The sequence below is a fragment of the Sebastes umbrosus genome, chromosome 1 (genome assembly GCF_015220745.1).
Source record: "Sebastes umbrosus isolate fSebUmb1 chromosome 1, fSebUmb1.pri, whole genome shotgun sequence".
Lineage (NCBI taxonomy): Eukaryota > Metazoa > Chordata > Actinopteri > Perciformes > Sebastidae > Sebastes > Sebastes umbrosus.
The window spans coordinates 41,316,246-41,338,729 of record NC_051269.1 but is presented as its reverse complement, the minus strand read 5'-3'; the positions used below and the strand labels follow the sequence as shown (position 1 = coordinate 41,338,729).

The 22,484-nt window shown below is 42.4% G+C and overlaps 1 protein-coding gene across 3 annotated transcripts in view; it reads left to right on the top strand.

Annotated features, from left to right (window-relative positions):
- Positions 1–18,565, top strand: part of wnt4 (wingless-type MMTV integration site family, member 4) — a 30,288-nt gene extending 11,723 nt beyond the window's left edge. Inside the window, exons 1-7 of one of the 3 annotated variants that reach the window (XR_005208698.1) lie at positions 11,452–11,899; positions 12,003–12,084; positions 13,534–13,687; positions 14,025–14,156; positions 15,552–15,694; positions 16,542–17,942; positions 18,136–18,565. Coding sequence is in view for 1 of the 3 variants with exons in the window: in XM_037783640.1 (XP_037639568.1) it covers positions 12,003–12,084; positions 13,534–13,687; positions 14,025–14,156; positions 15,552–15,694; positions 16,542–17,012 (982 nt within the window). In the remaining 2 variants the exon portion in view is untranslated. Of the gene's footprint in view, positions 1–11,451; positions 11,900–12,002; positions 12,085–13,533; positions 13,688–14,024; positions 14,157–15,551; positions 15,695–16,541; positions 18,044–18,135 lie in introns of those variants that run through there. The other 2 variants (XR_005208697.1, XM_037783640.1) reach the window with 2 other exon arrangements.
- Positions 18,566–22,484: the final 3,919 nt, after the last annotated feature.

Here is a 22,484-nt window from a genome sequence, read left to right as displayed (position 1 = left end):
CAAGCTGAAGACATTTTAAACGTTTTGTTCTACAAAATAAAATACGTCAGTAAATATCCCACCAGTGAATTTTGAAGCCTTTATGTGTCTTCAAAAAGGTAGTGGCTAAATGAGACTACTAAACGTCATCATGCCAAACACGGAGACTCATCTGCTCACTAGTCTGCCTTTACAGCCTCGTTGTGTTTGTGCTCACGCTCTTGCAAACTATTCTAACTCAAAGTTTCCAACTTGCTCACTCAGAAGCTGATATCATCATGCTTGTATATCATCTTTGTCCTACTGAGCCCAACAGCACAAAACCGTCACGCCGCTTTGGGGGTATGATACATTTTGTTACCCATATGGTTAGCTAGCTAAAACGCTGACTTCACCTGAACACAAAAATGGTCACATTTTTTTTACGATTTTGAAATCTATTTTATAACGCCAGAATCAATATATTTGCTTCATTTGAGTCTATGCAGAGGGAGAAGGAAGTTACCGCTTTTATTGGCCCTGTTCAGACCTGGTATTAACATGCGTCCTCGTGATCGGATCACAAGTGGACAGCTTTAAGTACGTCTGTTCACACCTGGCATTAGAATGCGTCTTCAGTGACCACTTGACCATATTCGTGAATTCTGGTACATTGTACTAACATCAAAATAAATGGTTATTGTACCGGCGGTCCCCGGGGATGCTCAAGAGAACCGGGGAGGACGGAGAACAGGCGGGCGATCGGGTGTCAGCTGTTGCAAAGCAGCGTAACAAAAACACCGACACATCTCCGACAGTATGATAATAATGCACTTCCTGTTCCCAGTCTGATAGTCTGTAGATATGTAACCTATACACAAGATATATTTTAATAAAATACAGTTGTACCGACAGGATACAGTAGAGCACAGAGGCTGTTTCCATGCTGACGAGCGCCCGTGTCTGCCTGTCTCTTCACCTGAGGGGCGCGGTGATCCCGCGGATCCCAGCTGGACATCAGTTGAGTAGGCGGTCCTTAATGTGGCCCAGGACGCATTCACTACACACTGCTAAAAGAATGTGGTCATATGTGGCCCAGACCACCTCTCAATGTGGTCTGAAAGATCTGATCTCAATGTGTCCTCAATGCGTCTTGAGTGTGTTCACACCTGTACTTAGAGTTGTCCACTTGTGATCGGATCACTGAGGACGCATGTTAATACCAGGTCTGAACAGGGCCTTTGTTGTAATCAGAATAACGTGACGTCGTGTCCGTTCCATATCCGTCAACCAAAACAAACCACAGCCGGCAACAGCGAGCCGAAAAACACGACAAAGAATCCGAGGACGGTAAAACAGGCTGTAGACTACGGTTGGATGAGGCTGGTATGCATGAATGTTATACCGACACACAAACACACACACACACACACACGCACACACACACACACACACACACTAATTGATTCCTGGCCTTTGGGGGCCGCGGCACTAACACCAGGCAGGAGGTCAATTTCATGGCTTTTATTGCCTCTTTTCCCAAATGTGTGTGTGTGTGTGTGTGTGTGTGTGTGTGTGTTAGAGGGTTGTGGTGTTGGCAGAGCATGTTATTTTTAGGGGGAAATGAGCTCTAGTGGAGCCAGCAGCATATAAATACACCCAGACACACGCGTGGGCACACACACACAAACACACACACACACACACACACACTAGCCTCTAGCTGCTCAGTAACTGTGTTAACTGAACTCGTCAGATGTTTTTGACTTTCACCTCTTAACCCCGTTATCACTTCACTGTCTCCCCGCGTTGCTTCCATTGTTTCTCTCCTTCACCGTCTGACTTCTAGTGATTCCCTTTGACCTTTCTCCATTGTCTTTCCCCGCTAACATCCTCCTTTCCTTCTGTTCTTTGAAGCTACCATTTCCCTCCATTTATTTTATTTGTCACTGAATACATAACAGCGAAGGCTATTTTGAGCATCGTGGCTCAAAATTAGATCCACGTAGTCCTTCATACAATAACACACCCTGACCTATTGTTACCGAGGCTCCTGAACCAACTACAGCACAGCAGTGCTTTCCTTTTGCTTTTTTTAAATTAGCATATGATAAGTTTATATATAAGTTTATTCCTCAGTTAGATATTCATGATTTCAGTGATTCTTTTTCAAATTTATTTAAAGTTTGTTTCCGAGGGGGCGCCCCAGTAGATCACCTGGTAGAGCTGGCTGAGTCCTTACCACAGTGACCCGAGTTCAAATCCGACCCGAGGCCATTTGCAGCATGTCGTCCCCTCTCTCTCCGTCCGTCCATGACTACCACTATCTCTATTTAATAAAGACAAAAAGAAACATAAAAAAATAATAATAAACCTTTTTTTTTACTCAAGAGAAAGAATTACAGATATTAGTGGAGCAGAATCTTTTGCATTCAATATATCAGAGCACAGTTTATTTTAATAATCATATATATATTGTGAAAATATTCCCTATTTTTTTCGCTTTATTTTTTATAATTCTATTATAATGTTTCAGATCAACAACAAAGCTTTCAGTATGCAGATTTCCATTCACGTAAAACTCTGCTCTGCAACCTTCAAATAGACCTTTGAAATTGTACGATTCTGTGTTTATCGTTAAGGATAAATGGTGTTGAACCACTGGCAATGTTTTGACATTTTATTATTCCATCAACAGACAGGAATGGTTGGAGTTAGATCAGGGCTCAGCAACATGCGGCTCCGGAGCCACATGCGTCTCTTCAGCTCCTCTCCAGTGGCTCCATGTGGATTTATAAAAATGGAAATGAATAACTGTTTTTTTGTTTACATTTTCATTTTTTATTTATCATTGTTGTAGGTCTATGGTACGACGGTACGACGGTACGACGGAGTATTAGGGCCACATTGAGGAAAAAATACATAAATCTGAGATTGCAAGAATAAAGTCGTAGGTTTACGAGAAAAAAGTCGTAATATTGCGATAATAAAGTCATAATATTATAAAGTAGTAATTTTACGTGTTGTTTTTTTCCGTAAAGTTATGACTTTATTCTCGTAATATTACGACTTCTTTCTCGTAATATTCTGACTTTATTCTGTAAATCTCAGATGTTTTTCCCCTCAATGTGGCCCTAATACTCCGTAGTACATTGTCTCTTTGGCCCTCACTGCATTAGACTTATATACTATATACTTAGACTATAAACTGTGTTACCTTCATCACAATGATCACATGATTTGCGGCTCCAGACAGATTTTTTTTGTTGCCTAAAATGTCTCTTTTGATAGTAAAGGTTGCTGACCCCTGGGTTAGACAATTAAAACCATTTGATGGATGTTGCTGAAGGACCGTGGTTACGTTGTGTAACAGTGACTCCTGAGATGAGACAAGATGCAGCTGCAGGTGTTTAAAGCATTTAAAGCACCCCAACCTCATCATCCTCACATTTCTTAGTGCATTACACACTCAGTTGTCAGTTTATTAGGTACACCTATCTACAGATAATGCTGTCTAATACAACAGCCCTGCAATAAATCTGACCTTCATGAAGGTTATAATGTTCTGCCAGATGTTTCTAGAGCATCACAAACTACATCCTCCAAAAACAACCGTACGGGTCAACACTTCTCTGAAACAGGTTCAACGAAAACAGAACATTATAACCTTCATGAATGTCCACTAAGAACATATACTTGCTTACACGTATGGTGTTTGTGCTGATGCAGTCAGCTAGGTCTCGTTCTGAAAATATAATATTCAGCCATGACATTGAAAATCTGTTAGATATCACTAAGCTACGCGTTCCGTACTCCAACACAGTAAACTCTTCCTGGCAGTCCAACTCTTCAACTCTCACTCACGTTTCCACTTTCTTTCTCTGTAGGGTTCTCTCCATAATGTTGTCAGACACTTAATAATAACAATCTGAGCCTGTCAGTGGCAAAGACATCACTTTTAGTGGATGTACATTGACGGTGCATACTGCCTGTTTAGCGGCTGCAGCGTTCTCCCTCAGTACTGGACCAGTTTAATAAATGATTGACCCAATTAGTCACTTTGGCCCTGTTCAGACCTGGTATTAACATGCGTCCTCAGTGATCGGATCACAAGTGGACAGCTTTAAGTACGTCTGTTTACACCTGGCATTAGAATGCGTCTTCAGTGACCACTTGTGAACTGATCTCACTTCCCCGCTCTACATGCAAATAAACACACAGTAAACACACGGCTGATACAGCAGACGTTGTGACGTAATATTACATGCATGTCAGTAGTAATATCCTACATATTCATGAATTCTGGTACATTGTATTAACATCAAAATAAAAGGTTATTGTACCGGCGGTCCCCGGGGACGCTCCAGAGAGCCGGGGAGGACGGAGAACAGGCGGGCGGTCAGGTGTCAGCTGTTGCAAAGCAGCGTAACAAAAACACAGACACATCTCCGACAGTGTGATAATAATGCACTACGTGTTCCCAGTCTGATAGTCTGTAGATATGTAACCTATACACAAGATATATTTTAATAAAATACAGTTGTACCGACAGGATACAGTAGAGCACAGAGGCCCCGCGGATCCCAGCTGGACATCAGATGAGTAGGCGGTCCTTAATGTGGCCCAGGACGCATTCACTACACACTGCTAAAAGAATGTGGTCATATGTGACCCAGACCACCTCTCAATGTGGTCTGAAAGATCTGATCTCAATGCGTCCTCAATGCGTCTTGAGTGTGTTCACACCTGTACTTAAAGCAGTCCACTTGTGATCGGATCACTGAGGACGCATGTTAATACCAGGTCTGAACAGGGCCTTTGTTGTAATCAGAGTAACGTGACGTCGTGTCCGTTCCGTTCCAGAAACTGGTCTTATACTGAACTTCTCCAAGAATTCTCTGGATCTGCTAAGATGACTTTTAGGAAAGTGGAGTCCAGGTTTAAAGGCTTGTTTCCATCTGTCTGTATTTTGTAGGGATGCACCGATCCGACTTTTTCAGCCCTGATATCGATAGTTATACCCAGGCGATACCGAGTACCGATCCGTTACCAGTGTTTAATCAATAAGCTGTATGCCCCACTGTGTGGAAGTGACTGGGGTGAAATAATAAATTGTACACCGCAACTTGATAAAACAATCTTCAAAATGAACAGGAAGTGTAAACCTTTTTAATGCAGCAACAAATTGCTCAAAACTTAAACATGAATTCAAATTACAGTATGCAATATATATATGTTTATAGTACATAAACATAGAATTGAATTGAATAAATCAGCCCTGTTGTCACCGATACCTGATCCAGTATCGGTATCGGTGCATCCCTAGTATTTTAGGCACATAACCAGTGCATCATGCAATCAACAGGTGTCTCTCCAGAAACATCTGAACGGACACATCGGCTGTTCAGAGCAGTCTGATCATCTGAAGCCATCAGGTTCAGCGAGCTCAGTGCTGTTCAGTGTAGTGACTGAAGGTAAACTGAGAGGACAGTGCCCTCTACAGCTCACTATGTGTTTAACATACTGTAGGTGTCCACTGCAGAGGGGACAGGGAAGGTTAGCTCAGGTCACACTTGTCTTTACGAGCAGTTTAAACCTCTGCTGGCTCTCTACTTGCAGCACTTTATTTGCACAAAGCTAACCAAAAATATTGCCCATGCATGAAGTCAAAGAGTCGTTGCAGCATTGCCTGCAGGTCTGTTGGCTCTTTTAGGACCCGTGCACGCAGTCCCTCAGTAGAGAAGGAGTTTCTTAGACTCTTTCTTGCAGCTCTCTCCTCCTTGCATTTCCCATCCATGCTATATTTACCTGTCGCTGTGTACCTCTGCTGTGTGCTCAGTGCTGGAAAGGCAAACACCGGGATATTTTCATATAAATACACATTAGAAGTGATGGATGCACAGAGTGTGTGCTGCAGTTTGTGAGCATTGGTGTGTGTGTGTGTGTGTGTGTGTGTGTGTGTGTGCGTGTGTGTGTGTGTGTGTGTGTGTGTGTGTGTGTGAGTGAGTGAGTGTGCGTGTGTGTGCGTGTGTGTGCGTGTGTGTGAAGCATACTACTGTCATGCAGATGTATCCAGCTTCTATATCCCCTCCATCCCTGCTGCATTTCTCTCTTCTCTACTGTCCATTATGTGTCTTCCTCATTTTAGCTGACTTTATACTTGATCAAAGTAATTAGTCTAGCCAGTATATTCAATGTTGAATGAAAATAGTGACAGAAAAGTGTAAAACTTATACATTTCAGACAGGAAAGGGATTCATTTCTTTGTTGTTTATTAGAAAATAGTGGGAAAAAAGCTGTTCACAAGTTGCCAGAGCCCAAAAGGGATGTGTACAAGTAGCTTGTTTTGTCTGACAACAGACCAAAGGTAGTCAATTTCAATTCATACAAAACAGTACAAAGAAATAAGCAGCTAATTCCTCTCATTTCAGAAGCCGAAACCAGCAGATATCTGGTATTTTGAGAAATGGGAATAGTTTGACATTTTGGATAATGCGCTTCTAGATGAGGAGATCTATACCTCTGAAATCACTGCTTCAGGCCAAGAAATAGTCCACCACAAAGCGCAACTTGTTTTAAAAATCCAACTTGTCGTATTAGAGCTCAGTCACTTTGAGATGTGTTGCTAGAAACACGTCGCCAGCAAAACCATTGTCTTCCTGCGGTACAGCGCGGCTGGCCTACGCTCTTTTCTTGCACCGCACGCCGTGTTTTTCTACCACTTTTTAGACACTCATAAAAGTTCAAATATTCTCAACTTTTCAGCGCCGGGCGCGGAGTCGCACACGCTCGTCATTGTCGCACTTGACCCAGGCAGCCAATCAAATCAAGCAAGAGGCGGACTTCACTACTTTACCACTTCCTTCCTCTTGTTTTTATGGCGGTAGATGAGGCTAGCTAGTTAGCTGTTGGACTGTGAGAGGGAAGAGTGAATTTATTTCTCATGAGGCGGCTGCGTTCGTAGCGACACATCTCTGTCGGATTGGGGCATTACACTGTCAGATTACGGATTAAACAAACCAGATGAACCAGTGTTAATCAGTGAGCTTCAGAGGTGCTCGTAGGTGAAGTTTGTTACCTTTGGACAGAGCGAGAGTGATATCAATCTTCTCTTCTCTCTGCAAGAAAGCAATACTGTATTTTCTAGGGCTGTCAATCCATTATAATACTTAATCGTGATTAATCACACATTTTTTATCTGTTCAAAATGAACCTTAAAAGGAGATTTGTCAAGTATTTAATCCTCTTATCAACATGGGAGTGGACAAATATGCTGCTTTATGCAAATGTATGTATATATTTATTATTGGAAATCAATTAAGAACACAAAACAATGACAGATATTGATGCAGAAACCCTCACAGGTACTGCATTTAGCATAAAACAATATGCTCAAATCATAACATGGCAAACTGCAGCCCAACAGGCAACAACAGCTGTCAGTGTGTCAGTGTGCTGACTTGACTATGACTTGCCCCGAAACTGCATGTGATTATCATAAAGTGGGCATGTCTGTAAAGGGGAGACTCGTGGGTACCCATAGAACCCATTTACATTCACTGATCTGGAGGTCAGAGGTCAAGGGACCCCTTTGAAAATAGCCATGACAATTTTTACCCTTCAAAATTTAGCCCAAGTTTGGAGCGTTATTTAACCTCCTTCTCAACAAGCTAGTATGACATCGTTGGTACCGATGGATTCCTCAGGTTTTATAGTTTTATATGATGACAGTATTTTGAGCCCGCTACGACCTAAAAATCGCAAGATGTGTTAATGCGTTAAAGAAATTAGTGGCCTTAAAACAAATTTGCGTTTACACGTTATAACGTTTAACTTTGACAGTCCTAGTATTTTCCAAAATGTAAAATTATTATTTTAAACATTGGAAAAGAAGTTCAGGACCTGGACCTTTGGTAGCAATTCATGTAGCAATAACAAAACAGCTTTCAGAGCTTTCAATCGCATCTCATGGTCTTCATTCAGAAAGAAGCTCTGAAGGCTCGTAAACACCTTTAAGCTTTGTTACTTAATGGACTTAACTATTGATTGATTATCACAATTGTTGTTGATCAACTAATACATGTCAACTTATCTTTTCTGCACTACAATGAAGTTGTTTCTTCAATATAATGCAGTAATTCATATTAATATGGCATGAAAGTGGTTCAGACGGGGGAGGTTTTGTGTGGTATTCTCCATTTTGATGTGAGCCTTTATTTCCTGTCTCCAGATAACAGCCTGCGTCATAAATGTCTCCTCTGTTTAGAATTATCTCTTATTTTCAGTTTCAGCCTCCCGTGAGGCCGTGGGGGGCTCCGGGTGGGAGGTATGGAGCATTCCACCTGGACTGTGGTGCGTTCGCGTGTTTGTGTTGCATTACACATCGCAGCCTTCACAACACCACTGGCTCCACCGGGCTTAGGCCTCTGGGATTTAAGCACGCAACCACCCGAGGCCAGCGAGACGGAGAGGAGAGAGGGAGAGGAGAGAGGAGAGATGATGGTGTGTGTGTGTGTGTGTGTGTGTTGTCCTTCTACGGGTTGACTCCTCTGTCTCCGTGTTGAGGCGTTTTGTTAACCTCGTCTCTGGGAAGCGATACACAGCAGCAGATAAAGGGAGACACACACTCGCCCAAGGCCTGTGCTGAACTTTTCCCATGCATGTACACACACACACACATATCCAGAAAATCACCTGAATAGCAGCTTATCCAGTGTTTATTAAATGTTTCCAGGGTGAATGTCAGGCCAGCGGGATGCCATCCAGCCGTTTGTCGAGTGTGGCGGGGGTTCTGTTGTCGTCGAGGGGTTGTTTTTATCGTCGTCTGATGGTCTCCCAGCTGGATGTCTCGACCCAAACATAGCGCCCTGCCCAAGGCTACGCTAAACAACAAAGAGGGATCAAACGGCGCACATGGCTTTGATGAAACCCCTCGCTACTGCGATGGAGCAAATCAGAGCTGAGTTGGACTCGATCCACACCAGGAGAGGAGGGGGGGGGGCAGGTTCCTGTAGATTTGGGAAGATAAATAACCTCACAGAGGGCTCGAGGACAAACAGTCGGGGTTTAGGATTCCCCCGACAGTTTAGATTCACTCAATTCAGATATTTTAAAAATGTAATTATCAGGTGTTCTTACTGCTGTTATCTTTCCACGTTTTCATATCAGTGTCCTTCGTGGTGAAATTACTTTCAAAGACTCAGTTGAAGCCCTCTGTGACCGCAGCGTTTTATTCCTTCCAGGTTTGTTAGAGCAGTAGTGTGTAACTTTAAGGGCTGTCAGAGTTAACGCGATAATAACGCGTTAACGCAAATTTGTTTTAACGCCACTAATTTTTTTAACACAGTAAAACAACTTACAGACTCAGTCTTAAAGCTAGAGTGAAGGTCCTGGTATCATATGAAACTATAAAACCTAATGAATCCATCGGTACCAACCATGTCACACTAGCTTGTCGCAAAAGAGGTTAAATAACGCTCCAAACTTACGCTAAATTTTGGCAAGGAAAAACTGGCATGGCCATTTTCAAAGGGGTCCCTTGACCTGTGACCTCCAGATCAGTGAATGTAAATGGGTTCTATGGGTACCCATGAGTCTCCCCTTTACAGACATGCCCACTTTATGATAATCACATGCAGTTTGGGGCAAGTCATAGTCAAGTCAGCACACTGACACACTGACAGCTGTTGTTGCCTGTTGGGCTGCAGTTTGCCATGTTATGATTGGAGCATATTGTTTTATGCTAAATGCAGTACCTGTGAGGGTTTCTGGACAATATCTGTTATTGTTTTGTGTTGTTAACTGATTTCCAATAATAAATATATACATACATTTACATAAAGCAGCATATTCGCCCACTCGTTGTCGCTTTCAGTCCAAAATGGCGGAGGAGTAGCTCTGCTGCTGGGACGTTGCGATGGAACGAACAATTGACTTTCACTTCTTAGTAATATTCGTTCTTTGAGCCCTTTCACATTGTCATCTAAACCATTGTTAATGTAGAATTACTGACTAGTGCAGCTTTAAACAAAGTGTTGGCGGTTCATGACATGAAAACATCGGACACACTCTGATGAAGGATGGGGGGGGGGGGGCCCTGAGGAAACGGAGTCAACCTTATGAGAGAGTGAGGTCACTGCTGAGGGTGGATGTGAGCGGATGTGGCTGAGATGTGGTGGAGTGGCAGAGAGCGAGGTTATCACCGCGATGAGTGCTAAATACTGACACTGTCTGGAGGGGAAGAGAAGAAGACGGCCATCAAAGAGACGCAGAGAGAGAGAGAGAGATTATCTGAACTGTTGAGAGGAGGAGCTGAGAGGGTGAACGGAGAGGAGGAGCTGTTTGACCTCTGGAAGGAAACTAATTATACTACCATATAGTACTAAACATAATGCTAAACTTGTACTATTACCACCCAAGCTCAGGAGGGTTTGAAAGAGCTGATATGTGATCTATACATAATATAATCAATAATTAAGATGCCATAAAAACCCTCCGCTGGTGTACAACATTGGTACTCTGCGTTGTGCGTTACAGCTTTGTCAATAATCTGACAGCAGAAGTCTCTGCAGTCTGGACGTGTGCCACAGCTTGATTGAGACGGGCTAGCAGGGCTTTACAGAGGTATGTGTGGTCTTGGGAACTCATAACCCGAGACTCATAAAACAAGCTCGAGAGACCTTAAGGAAAAACATGTCTGCTTGTACAGAATGATAGCCTAAAAGTTAATATGGTTGGAATTTGCCTTTATTAAGGGACGTTTTGATATTCAAACTCTGTCCGCTGTGTGTGGAGGAGCCTGCAGTAGTAAAATAGTTAGGTTATCACTTTTGTGTTGCTACATTTCACACTAGATGCCAGTTTTATGGCGTTATAATGTAGGTGAGCATGTACCACAGTGTAGCCAGATGTACTGCTTGGATTTAATGCACTTTATTTTGTTATAATTTGGATGTTAATACTTTTTCTCTCCACTGTTTCACTTTTTCAGTCCTTTATTATCTATTTCATTTGTATTTTCATTCACCTCCGCTCCGCCTGTCTTGATTTCATTTGATTATTTCGGGCTTGACCTCTGACATTACATGATGGACGGATCTTGAAGGGGTGAGGGTCGGTACCACTGCACCTGTCGTATAGGTAGCCTATTTACAATTTTGGGGCCGTGTAACCCGTGATCAGATGGGCTGTTCCAACATTGAGTGTGCCGCGGCCGGCAGGTCAATCTTTTTCCTACATTTTTGGTTGGACCTCAGATTTCTTTGAATCTAGAGTGATCTGTGTTTTTGTGCGTTGTCTGAACAAACAAACATTTCAAAACTCTGTGACTGCGTTACGTGAAACTGCACATCTTCAGGAGTTATCTCATGTCATCTGCAAAACTTTCCATTGTTTGAACAAGCTAAGATGCGTAGACTCAGCTTCATGTTTAAATGAGTAGACTCGGAGTCGTGTAGACGGTACATAATCAGGGCTGCTCCCTCTGTGGGAGACTCGCTGCCAGCTTATGAGAAAGCCTATTTCTGTAAGGTGCAGCTGGGCCTGAAGATATGAGGCTGAAGTGAGGTGGATGTGTGAGGGTCAGGGCATCCAGACTGATGCCACTTTCTCACACATCCTAGATTGTGTGTGTGTGTGTGTGCGTGTGTGTGTGTGTAGTATATCTCCCCGACCTGTCTGGCCTGGAGGTGGTGTGTATGATAAGCCACTTTCCCTCCTCTCAGTGTCCTCACAACCAGACATTTATCCAAAACATTCCCACAACGTCATGGGAACCGACCCTCTGTACACAAGCTCTGCTTCATCCGAACGGCGTCGTTCAAATTACAAGTCATCGCCGGTTTAAAGGGGAACATCATCTGTGACAATAACTGTATGCAAGAGATAATATGTCGCCTCCATCTTGCTTGTGACTCACCTTTAACTTTAGACAAATGATTCGGTACTTCCAGCTTTTTCTCCTGAATGCTCCTTTGCGACCTCCATGTTGTTTCAGGCCACCTACGTCACACTAAAGACGTCCTGTTGTTGTTTCTTTCCGTCAGATACCTCGCCAAGCTGTCGTCAGTGGGAAGCATTAGGGATGAGGAGACGTGCGAGAGGTTACGAGGCCTCATCCAGAGACAGGTACACACCTCTACCTATATGCACATCATTTACTATAAAGTGTGTTGAGCAGCGTCTTCTTGTAGCGGGGAATATCACAACGTTTGGTATGCTGTATTTTGCAGCAAAAATGATGAGCATTTGTTGTGAGTTTGCCATTTTCTCTAGCATGCTCTCAGTTATTTACAGGGTACCACAGTTGATTTGATAATGACATATCAATATTAGGGCTGTCAAAGTTAACGCGATAACAACGTGTTAACGCAACTTCATTTTAATGCCACTAATTTCTTTAACGCATTACGTAGCTTGTGATTTTTAGGTTGTAGCGGGCTCAGTTTTAAAGCTGAAGAGAAGATACTGGCATCACATGAAACTAGAAAACCTAAAGAATCCATCGGTACCAACCATGTCATACTAGCTTGTTGTGAAGGAGGTTAAATAACGCTCCGTACGCTAAATTTTGGCGAGGGAAAAACCGGCATGGCTATTTTCAAAGGGGTCCCTTGACCCCTTGATTTACAATAATAAATATATACATACATTTGCATGAAGCAGCATATTTGCCCGCTCCTATGTTAATAAGAGGATTAAATACTTGGCAAATCTCCCTTAAGGTTCATTTTGAACAGATCATACGATTAATTTGCGATTAATCGTGATTAACTATTTGAATCGATTGACAGCCCTAAACCTAAATGAAAGCTGGTAAACCTTCTTTCTCCAGGACAAATATAGCTTAAAGGTACAGTGTGCAGGATTTGGTGATATCTAGTGGTGTGGTTGCAGATTGCAACCAACTGCGTAACCCTCTGCCCACTCATGTGAGCTGCCAAGTGCAAAACCGTGGTAATGCCGTTCACCTCGCTAAGAGGCCATCATTACCATAATAACAATACTTTAGGAGCAACGGAAGTGAGACAGCGGCTGGCGGTACCACGGTTTTGCACTCTGCGGCTTTCACAAGCATGTCGGAGAACTACGGTGACCTTCAGGTAACTTAAAAAGTCTCTCTCTAGAGCCAGTATTTGGTTTGTCCGTTCTGGGCTACTATAGAAACATCTATGTAGATGACAGTTTTTCCCCATCAAAATTTAGCACAAGTTTCAAGCATTATTTAGCCTCCTTCCAGACAAGCATCACATGATTGGTACCAATGGATTCTTTAGGTTTTCTACTTTCATATGATACCAGTATCTTCACTCTAGCTTTAAAACTGAGCCCGCTACAACCTTAAAATTTCCAAGTTACGTTTATGCATTGAAGAAATTAATGGCATTAAAACGAACTTCCATTAACGCTTTATTATTGCGTTAACAAAGTGAAAACATCGTTATGAATATTATATTCCATTTCTGCTAACAGATCCTCCTAAATGTTACACACTGGTCCTTTTAAATGAGAAGTATTTAGTTAATATGTGTACGTTGTGTTTGTGACTGACGTAGCTCCTGTGTGTCTCTGCTCCAGGTCCAGATCTGTAAGCGCAGTGTGGAGGTGATGGATGCGGTGCGTCGTGGAGCCCAGCTGGCTATAGACGAGTGTCAGTTTCAGTTTCGCAACCGTCGATGGAACTGCTCCACTCTGGAGACCATGCCCGTGTTCGGCAAAGTGGTCACCCAGGGTGAGATGATGCACCGCAGCGGTTCCTCCCTGCAACCATCTTAGTTTATAAAACTAGTTTATCAGTCAACTTTTGTACCTGCATGCCTTTACAGAATCAGAACCTGAATATATTTGACCTCACAACGCTGATTCGACGTGGAATATTCCATTTTTTTTTTTACTGGTTTCCATTTGTATTGGCTTAACAAGCTCCTTCACTTAGACTTCAACACACATTTATCTGTAGAAGGTTTTTCTTGTCATTTAAAATGAGCTCTTTTCAGTTCCATAATGAAACAATATGACTGTATGTGTGTGTGTCTGTGTTTGTATATGTGTGTGTGTGTGTGTGTTAGGCACCCGTGAGGCAGCCTTTGTGTATGCCATCTCAGCAGCCAGTGTGGCGTTTGCGGTCACGAGGGCCTGCAGCAGCGGAGAGCTGGAAAAATGTGGCTGCGACCACAATGTACATGGAGTCAGTCCAGAGGGTAGGTCTCTCTTTCCCTTTCACACAAACACACAAACACACACACACACACATGCAAAGGAAACAGGAGGACCAACTGATTCAATACATTTTAATGTCTTGACATTTAAAGACAAAATAATGTGACACTTTTAAATCATTATTTTATTATGAAAAGGCCAGACAGATATTATTGGTAGCATTTTAATTATGCCATCTTATCTCCATGTGTGTATACATCAGACCGGTGCATACGGGTACTTTGCAAAAAGTTGACTTCAATGCAATTTGAAGTATTTTTGTTTTATACACACGTCTAATAATTATTTTGCAACCTTGCCTTAAAACTGAACGCTCACAACACCTTAATAAATGAAGGTTGATCGCCGCCATGTCCCTTCAGTCTTCCCCCCTCCAACACAGAGGCCGGACATTGACGGAAAAGTCTTTATTCTTTGATTTTTTTAAAGAAAAAATTTAGAAAAAAATGTTCTTTATATTTTCAAACCTTTTTTTTCAGGCATTTTTCAGAAATTTTTTTGCGACATTTTTTCAGAGTCTTTTTTTAAGACTTTTTTTTGGCATTTTTCAGACTTTGTTTAGACTTTCTTTCCAACATTTTTCCAACTTTTTGTTTTCAGGCATTTGTCAGACTTCTTTTTTCCAGCATTTTTCAGACTTTTTTTTGGCACATTTTTTCAGACTTCTTTTTTCAAACTTTTTTTTTTCAGGCATTTTTCAAACTTCTTTTTTTTCTTTTTTTTTACCTTTTTCAGACATTGTTTAGACTTTTTTTTCAACATTTTTCAAACTTTTTTTTTAGATATTTTTTTCCGACATTTCTTTGCACTTGCTGTAAAATAAAATGTAATAAATAATGCCTGACAATGATTGATATATTTGACTTCAGGACATCTATGAAAATACATACATGCTGAAAATCAAACATTTTTACCGTATTAATTTAGATTTTTTCCAAAGTAAAAGTCCCTAGAAGTGTACGATTCAACTTTTTCCCATGGTCTAGTGTTAAAAAAAAGTTAACAAAAATCTCAATAATTCGTAATATCGAATCACAATACTTAAAAATCACAATAGTATCGTGATAGTATTGAATCGGGAGATAGATGAATCGTCCCAGCCCTTCATTTTAGATGTGTAACTTTAGCCGACTGCTAGTGTTAGCCTCCAGTCTTTCCTTTGTTTTACCTCCAGCTAACACCGTGACGTCATCATGACGTCGGCTGTAAAACGGTTTATAGACACCTCTTTTACAATATCAATATCAAGCATTACTGCAGTGAACCATCGATACAGAATGAATGAAAAGTGGCTGCAAAATAGTGTCTTGTTTAAGCAATGTTTAAAGTGCCACACAGATAACCACTTCCTGTCTCCATCTTCATATGTTTTCTAGGGTTCCAGTGGTCGGGCTGCAGTGATAACATTGCATATGGAGTGGCCTTTTCCCAGTCCTTTGTGGATGTGAGGGAGAGGAGTAAAGGCCAGTCCTCCAGCCGGGCTCTCATGAACCTGCACAACAACGAGGCCGGCAGGAAGGTGACTCGCTGCCCTCGACATGAAATATGAGAATTAACCCTTTTGTAGAGCACGGAGCAGCCAAAGAGTCACGGTGGCTATTTGTTTTCTGAACTAATTCTGTAGTTCCCTCGCAGTATTTATTTGAGACAAGTCCAAGTCACGTCTGAAGTCACCCAACACAAGTCCAAGTCAAGTCTTAATCTTTCTAGATACATCCAAGTCAAGTTTTAAGTCAAACAAGATAAGAGAAAGTCAATTTCCAAGTAATTTGAGACAAGTCCAAGGCAAGTCTCAATTTATTTGAGACAAGTCCAAGGCAAGTCTCAAGTCATTCAAGAAAAGTCCAGGTCTCAAGTTATTTGAGATAAGTCCAAGTCAAGTCTCAAGACACCCAAGATAAGTCCAAGTCCAGTCTTAAGTCTTTTGTGATAATTGCAAATCAAGTTTCAAGTCATTCGAGATTAGCTGAAGTCAAGTCCAAAGTCATATCAGTCCAAGTCAAGTCTTATTCCAGACAAGTCCAAGTCAAGTTTTCAAGTCATATGAGATCAGTTGAAGTCAAGTCTCAAATAATTTAAGACAAGTCCAAGTCAAGTTTAAATTTAAATCAAAATACAGAATGTGAAGTGTCACAGCAGTCAAGTCAAAATCCCAATCCTTAATTTTTGTGACTCAAGTCTGACTTGAGTCCAAGTCTTGAGTCTGCAGGTCTGGTAGCAGCAGTAGAAACTGTTGTTGTAGTTGTTGCTGTAAGCAGGCAGCATTGAGAGATGGATGCTGCAGCTGCTCTTCTTTATGGATATCATGCATTATCATCACATTATTTTTCTTCTGCTAACTAAAAGGTTCTTTGTCATCTCTGCAGGCCATCCTGTCCCACATGCGCGTGGAGTGCAAATGTCACGGCGTGTCCGGCTCCTGCGAGGTGAAGACCTGCTGGAAAGCAATGCCGCCCTTCCGCAAAGTGGGCAACGTCATCAAGGAGAAGTTTGACGGCGCCACTGAGGTGGAGCAGCGCAAGGTGGGCACCACCAAAGTCCTGGTGCCTCGAAACTCCCAGTTCAAACCTCACACGGACGAAGATCTGGTCTACCTGGAGCCCAGTCCGGATTTCTGCGACTTTGACCCGCGCACGCCGGGCATGCTGGGCACGGTGGGCCGCCAGTGCAACCGAACCTCAAAGGCCATCGACGGCTGCGAGCTCATGTGCTGCGGCCGCGGCTTCCAGACGCAGGAGGTGGAGGTGGTGGACAGGTGCAGCTGCAAGTTCCACTGGTGCTGTTACGTCAAATGCAAACAGTGCCGCAAAATGGTGGAGATGCACACTTGCCGGTGATGGGAGTGGGGGGCACAGAGGGCACTGCTGATGAACAAAACAAACGCCCCACACTCCTGCTCAAGTACCAAGACCAGAGGGAGCGAGGAGGACTTGTGAACCTCCCTCTTCTCCTGCTTGAAACCACCCCACCCTCCTACTACTGGTCAACGGAAACAGACTGAGTCGCTCAGAGGTCAAATGTCATCCTATTCATTTTATGCCACCTTAATGGATATCAGTAGATTATGCATGGGATTTCCTACAAAGCTACAGAGGCAGTTTGTTTCTTCTCAAGTAGAGAGCATCTTTCACTTTCTGTCTCCCTCCCTCACTCTCATATTTGCTTTGTCATTGATGCTTCTTATTTTTGTAATGTTTAACTTATTTGTTGAGACTGAGAAGATTGACGGGAGGGGGTGGACCTAGAAGGAGGGGACAGACGAATGGAGATAATAAGGGACAAACTGGACCCATGGGTGGGGTTAAGGGGTTTGGGCTGGGGTAAAGAGGAGGGTCGTTTGCCCTCCGTCCTTGCTGCTGCTGCTGCTGCTGCTGCTTCGGGGACTCACTTTGGAGTGCTGGATGTCAAAAAGGGAGAGTCTGTCAGAGGACGGACAGGAGGAGCGTGTCACAGACGGACTTCCTGTGATTTGCTTCCTGAGTGTACATGGCTGCGCTGATCTGCGCTGAGGTTCAGTTGCTGTTGAGTCATTTATTTTGCCCCTGCAATGCCCTGATGCTGCTCCACTCACACACACACTCACACTCACTGTCTTTCTGTCAGAGGGAGGGTGATGACGGACAGGTGAAAGCCACTGCTTCCTGTCTTTTCTGCAGACCCGTAGCACTGGCAGGTGATGGGCAACACAAAACACACACACATACCCAGCAAACATTGGACACCTGTATTCATCCACAGCTGCTATACGTGCAACCAGAAACCTGAAGGTCCTGACACACCAAGCCAACAGGACGGTTCGAGGCCGTCGGTGAGCGTCCGTCGGCTGTAGTCTGACCGTGTCGGAGGTTTTTCCAGCGGAGCTCGTCGGTGAGATAAATCACTCTGATTGGCTGTTCAGCGAAAGCGAATCAGTGCACGAGAAGTGAAGAAAGAAAGCAAACGAGTAAAGTCACACAGTAGGCTCTTCTCCTTTTTCATCTTCATCTCATCTGATCATTCCAACACACGGATATCTTCACAGCGACATGAACATCTGGAATGAAGCTAAGTGCTGAGTGAGAGTGGTGGGCAGACGCCGCTGTTACGACCCAGCTCACTAGGGTAAAGGGAAGCGACATGAAACCAGATTTTCTTGGTAAAGTAAAGTTATTTTATTCACCAGGAGTTTGATTTTTGTCAATAACAAAAGGAGGCGAGGTAAACTAAAGGAAAAGGGGCTTGTGGGAGCTGTTAAAAATCAAAGAAATAAATAGAACAAAAAGAGGATTCTTAAAATACGAGCTACGCGTCTAACTTACTAGAAAGAAAACCTCAATAATTAACTTATTAGAACCAAAAAAATCTACGTCTCTGCTAGCAAACACACTTTACCTGCTTCGGAGCTTTCAAACAAATCTTTATTGACAACTGTCAACAGCCAGAACGGCCCACAGGAGCCGACAGGCCGTGTTTTTTTTCTTTTCTTCTTTTACACGTACAGTGTGAACACTCAGGTCGGGGCTGACGATCGGACCGTACAGTGTGAGCACATAAATCGTGAGCTTTGGCTTTACATCGCAAACGATCTACTCGTCCAGTAGGAGTAGGAATTAACACAACAACATCTCTAAAATCGTACAGTGTACGCTCAGCTTTAGACAAATCAAGAGGTTGCCGACCGCAACAGCCGCTTTGTTTCATGTACATATCACAACAACGGCTTGTTTATCCTCCGTCCTCCGTCTTCTGGTTTCCCTCTTTGAATGATGAATACAGACTACCGCCGCCTGCTGGTGTGGAGAGTTATTTCCTCTCACGCAGGCGCAGAACGTGCGTGCTAACTGGCCGTCGGCCGTAGTCTTTGCGGTGTGGAGAGTGTAACTTGTCGGCCTAAACCAAGGCGACTTCAGGCGACCAACGGGCGGCCTTCGTCGCCGCTACTTCTTTGATGTCGGCTTGGTGTGTCCCCAGCTTTATATCATCATCAAATGATACCATTTCAGAACATCATATTTTGTATTCTCATTTGGATTGATGTTGCCTCCTCCTGCACGTCGCCAGTCTGCTCGTCGGCTTAATGCAAACACGAGTAATCACACAGAGACACGCCGCATGCACACCAGCAAACAATGTAAACACACACAAAGGGGTCTGCCAGAGGGTTGCCGAGCATGTTCACCATGCATGATGACTGAAGCACTTTCTCTCCAAGCGCACATAGAGCCCTCGCCCCACAGCGACCAACATCTGACCACAGTTGTCCCTGTTCCTCTCACTCACACACACACACACACACACACACAGTTTCCCATGCCACTGTCAGGACTCTATTGTTGTCTTGTACCACCACCACCATAAAGCCAAGCTTTCCTATAATAACGTGCTATCATTATAGAGACATACTGTAGATCTGTAAAGACTTATACACTGAAGAAGACTATACTGCCTATGAATGTATGTTAATACGGAATATATGCTGTGTCAAAAATTACTGTTGTCACTTCTTTCAAAAAAAAAATACTACTTGTTGTGTGTGTGTGTGTGTGTGTGTGTGTGTGTGCGTGCGTGTGCGTGTGCGTGTGTGTGTGTGTGTGAGAAAAAGAGAGAAAGAAAGTCACCAAAACAATATTGCCCAGAAGGAAAGAAAGAACATGAGAGATGGAAAGTGAGAGAGAGCAGATCCTCTGTCACCACACACACACACACACACACACACACAGCCCTGCTGACAGACATACACATATTTCAATAAAATCGTCCATTTCCCGTGTCTTTCAGCTGCGTTATTATGTGGCCACAGCGTGCACCGTGTGTGTGTGTGTGTGTGTGTGTGTGAGGCTACATTACACCCCGAGGTCCTTCCCTGCACCCCTGACACCTAGAAACACAATTCAAATATGCCATATATCACTGCATGCAGAGAATCAATCAGAGATAAATGGATGTGTTTCCCGCGGCGCTGGGAACCTGGTCGTCGTCTGGGGTTTTTTTTTTTTTTTTGGGAAGAACCAGAGCAGCCGCTCAGGTTTCAGCGACTGCCTGCCTGATTGGGTTCGGGCTGAAGAGGGAACAGAGGCAGGAACACCGGGCTAGAACAGGGATTACAGCGAAATGCAGACCACATGGCACAAGCTTTTTCCCTCCTTCTGTCTCTATCAATATCATACTGCCCCCCCACACCCCACCTCCTCTGCCTCGCTCTTTCTCCTGCAATATCTTTGACTTGCGCCGGTTCCAGTCCGCTCCCCCTCTGCGGAAAGTGTAACCCTAACCACTCTGGGTCTGCGACGGCGGGGATCTGTCCTTCATTAAGCCACCATGATGGCCTAGATGAGGTGGGTGGTGGTGGCCACACTGATTGGGAATGTCTGTGGGCTCATGTGTGTGTGCGCTCAGTCTGTCAGACAGCCAGATGTACAGTCAGTCAGAGAACTCTAATGCCTTTTGTGGTTTGCTGCGGTTGTGGCAGAGACAAGAGGCTGACAGTAGGGTTTTACCACTTAGCGTATGTGTGTGTGTGTGTCGAAATTAAGATGCAACAAATACAGGTTTATGAAGGCTGGTACAAATAACTGGAATGAAACTACTCAGAGTTGATATTTTGTGCTAATAAAGCATCAAAACGGACAATTTCAGACCAAAAGAATACCACCAGTAATAATAATGACACTCCATGATGACGGCACACACCTTTAACCCTCTGAGAACCACAATGGACATGTTTTCGCATTTTTTTTAGGGAGGTCCAGGGGGTCTTTAGGGGGAGATAGCAGGTCAACAGCAGATGTCACATAGACGTGGTTTACATCATCTGGAAGCTGGGAACCTGAAGATTAATTTGAGATGCTGCTCAGCACTGTGTGTCAAGTTGTTCTAGTCATAAATCAGACAAAACAAGAATTAATTAATTAATTAAAATAAATTGTGAAAATGTATAAGGGTTTAGAACATTATGATAGAAGTATATGATGTCCATCCCCATGCTCTATTATGTCTCATAAGTTGTTGCATTATTTTTTGGCTTGATACCATTTGTTAAACAGATTTGGTGCTAAATTTAACAATTTTTTTACTACTTGAGAATTGATAAAAATGATCAATAATCCTTCCAAAATGCCACATTAAGACACCAAGACCTTGAGAAACTCCACTTGTATGGCTTATAGTTCTTGTAGAAGTTGATTACTTTGCATTGGGGACATGGTCAAATCGAGCACATGTACCAAAAAAAAAAAAAAGTATTAAAAAGTATTTTAAAGTGAATTGTTCTTTGTTTATGTTATAAAGAAGTAATCTATAATTTAAGACATTTGTCATAAATATTTGAAACATTTTAGAGAAAATATGAGGAAGTATTTCATGGGGATAGAAATGTTGCTGCATATTTTATTGCCCTCACAATGTAGTGGTATTTTTCCTTTAATTGATAACGGACACGGATAAGATGCTTTATACGTTTTGTGAATATAAAACAATTAATCTCATCCGGAACTCCACACTAACATGCTATTTAGTACACTAAAAAAAGTATATGGAATTTTTGAGTGTGTCCGAAACCTTATGAAACCAATAGTAAGCGTTTTGCATACTATTTCCGGTGAAATATTACAGTAAACACAACACTGCTACGGCATAAATACCCACAACGCAATGCGGTAGTGATGACAACGTTCATAAGAGGTTGACAGACAGCTCTGTAACGACAACAACGCTTCAATTTACCTGTAAGTATAAGATTTCACTTTGCTAGGTGTAATATATATATTATATATATATATATATATATATATATATATATATATATATATATATAATTTATATATCAAATTAATTCAGACTTTGATTTGACTAGCCGTCGTTTGAGGTTGGTACAAGTCACCATGGTTACACGTCTCCAACCGTCAAGGATGCTCTCAGGAAGTGACGACATAAATTACTGCTCAGTACATCAGAAAATATACAAACTACTGTTTATTTACACAAATGTATTTTGAACAATAGTACACATATTGAGTATGTAGTGCATAGTATGCGATTTCTGACTTTTTTATGACTTTTTCAACATGCTATACTATGACTTTTTTTTTACATACAAAAACAATGACTTATTTTTACATACTATACTATGACTTTTTTTCAAAAAAAATGTCGACATACTATAATATGACTTTTTATCATGGAATTTTTCGACAAACTAAATAACTCTTTTTTCATAAAATGTTATGACATACTATACTATGATTTTCTTATGACTTTTTTTCAACAAATTATGCTATGACTTTTTCATAAATTTTTGTTGACATACTATACAAACTACTGTTTATTCACAA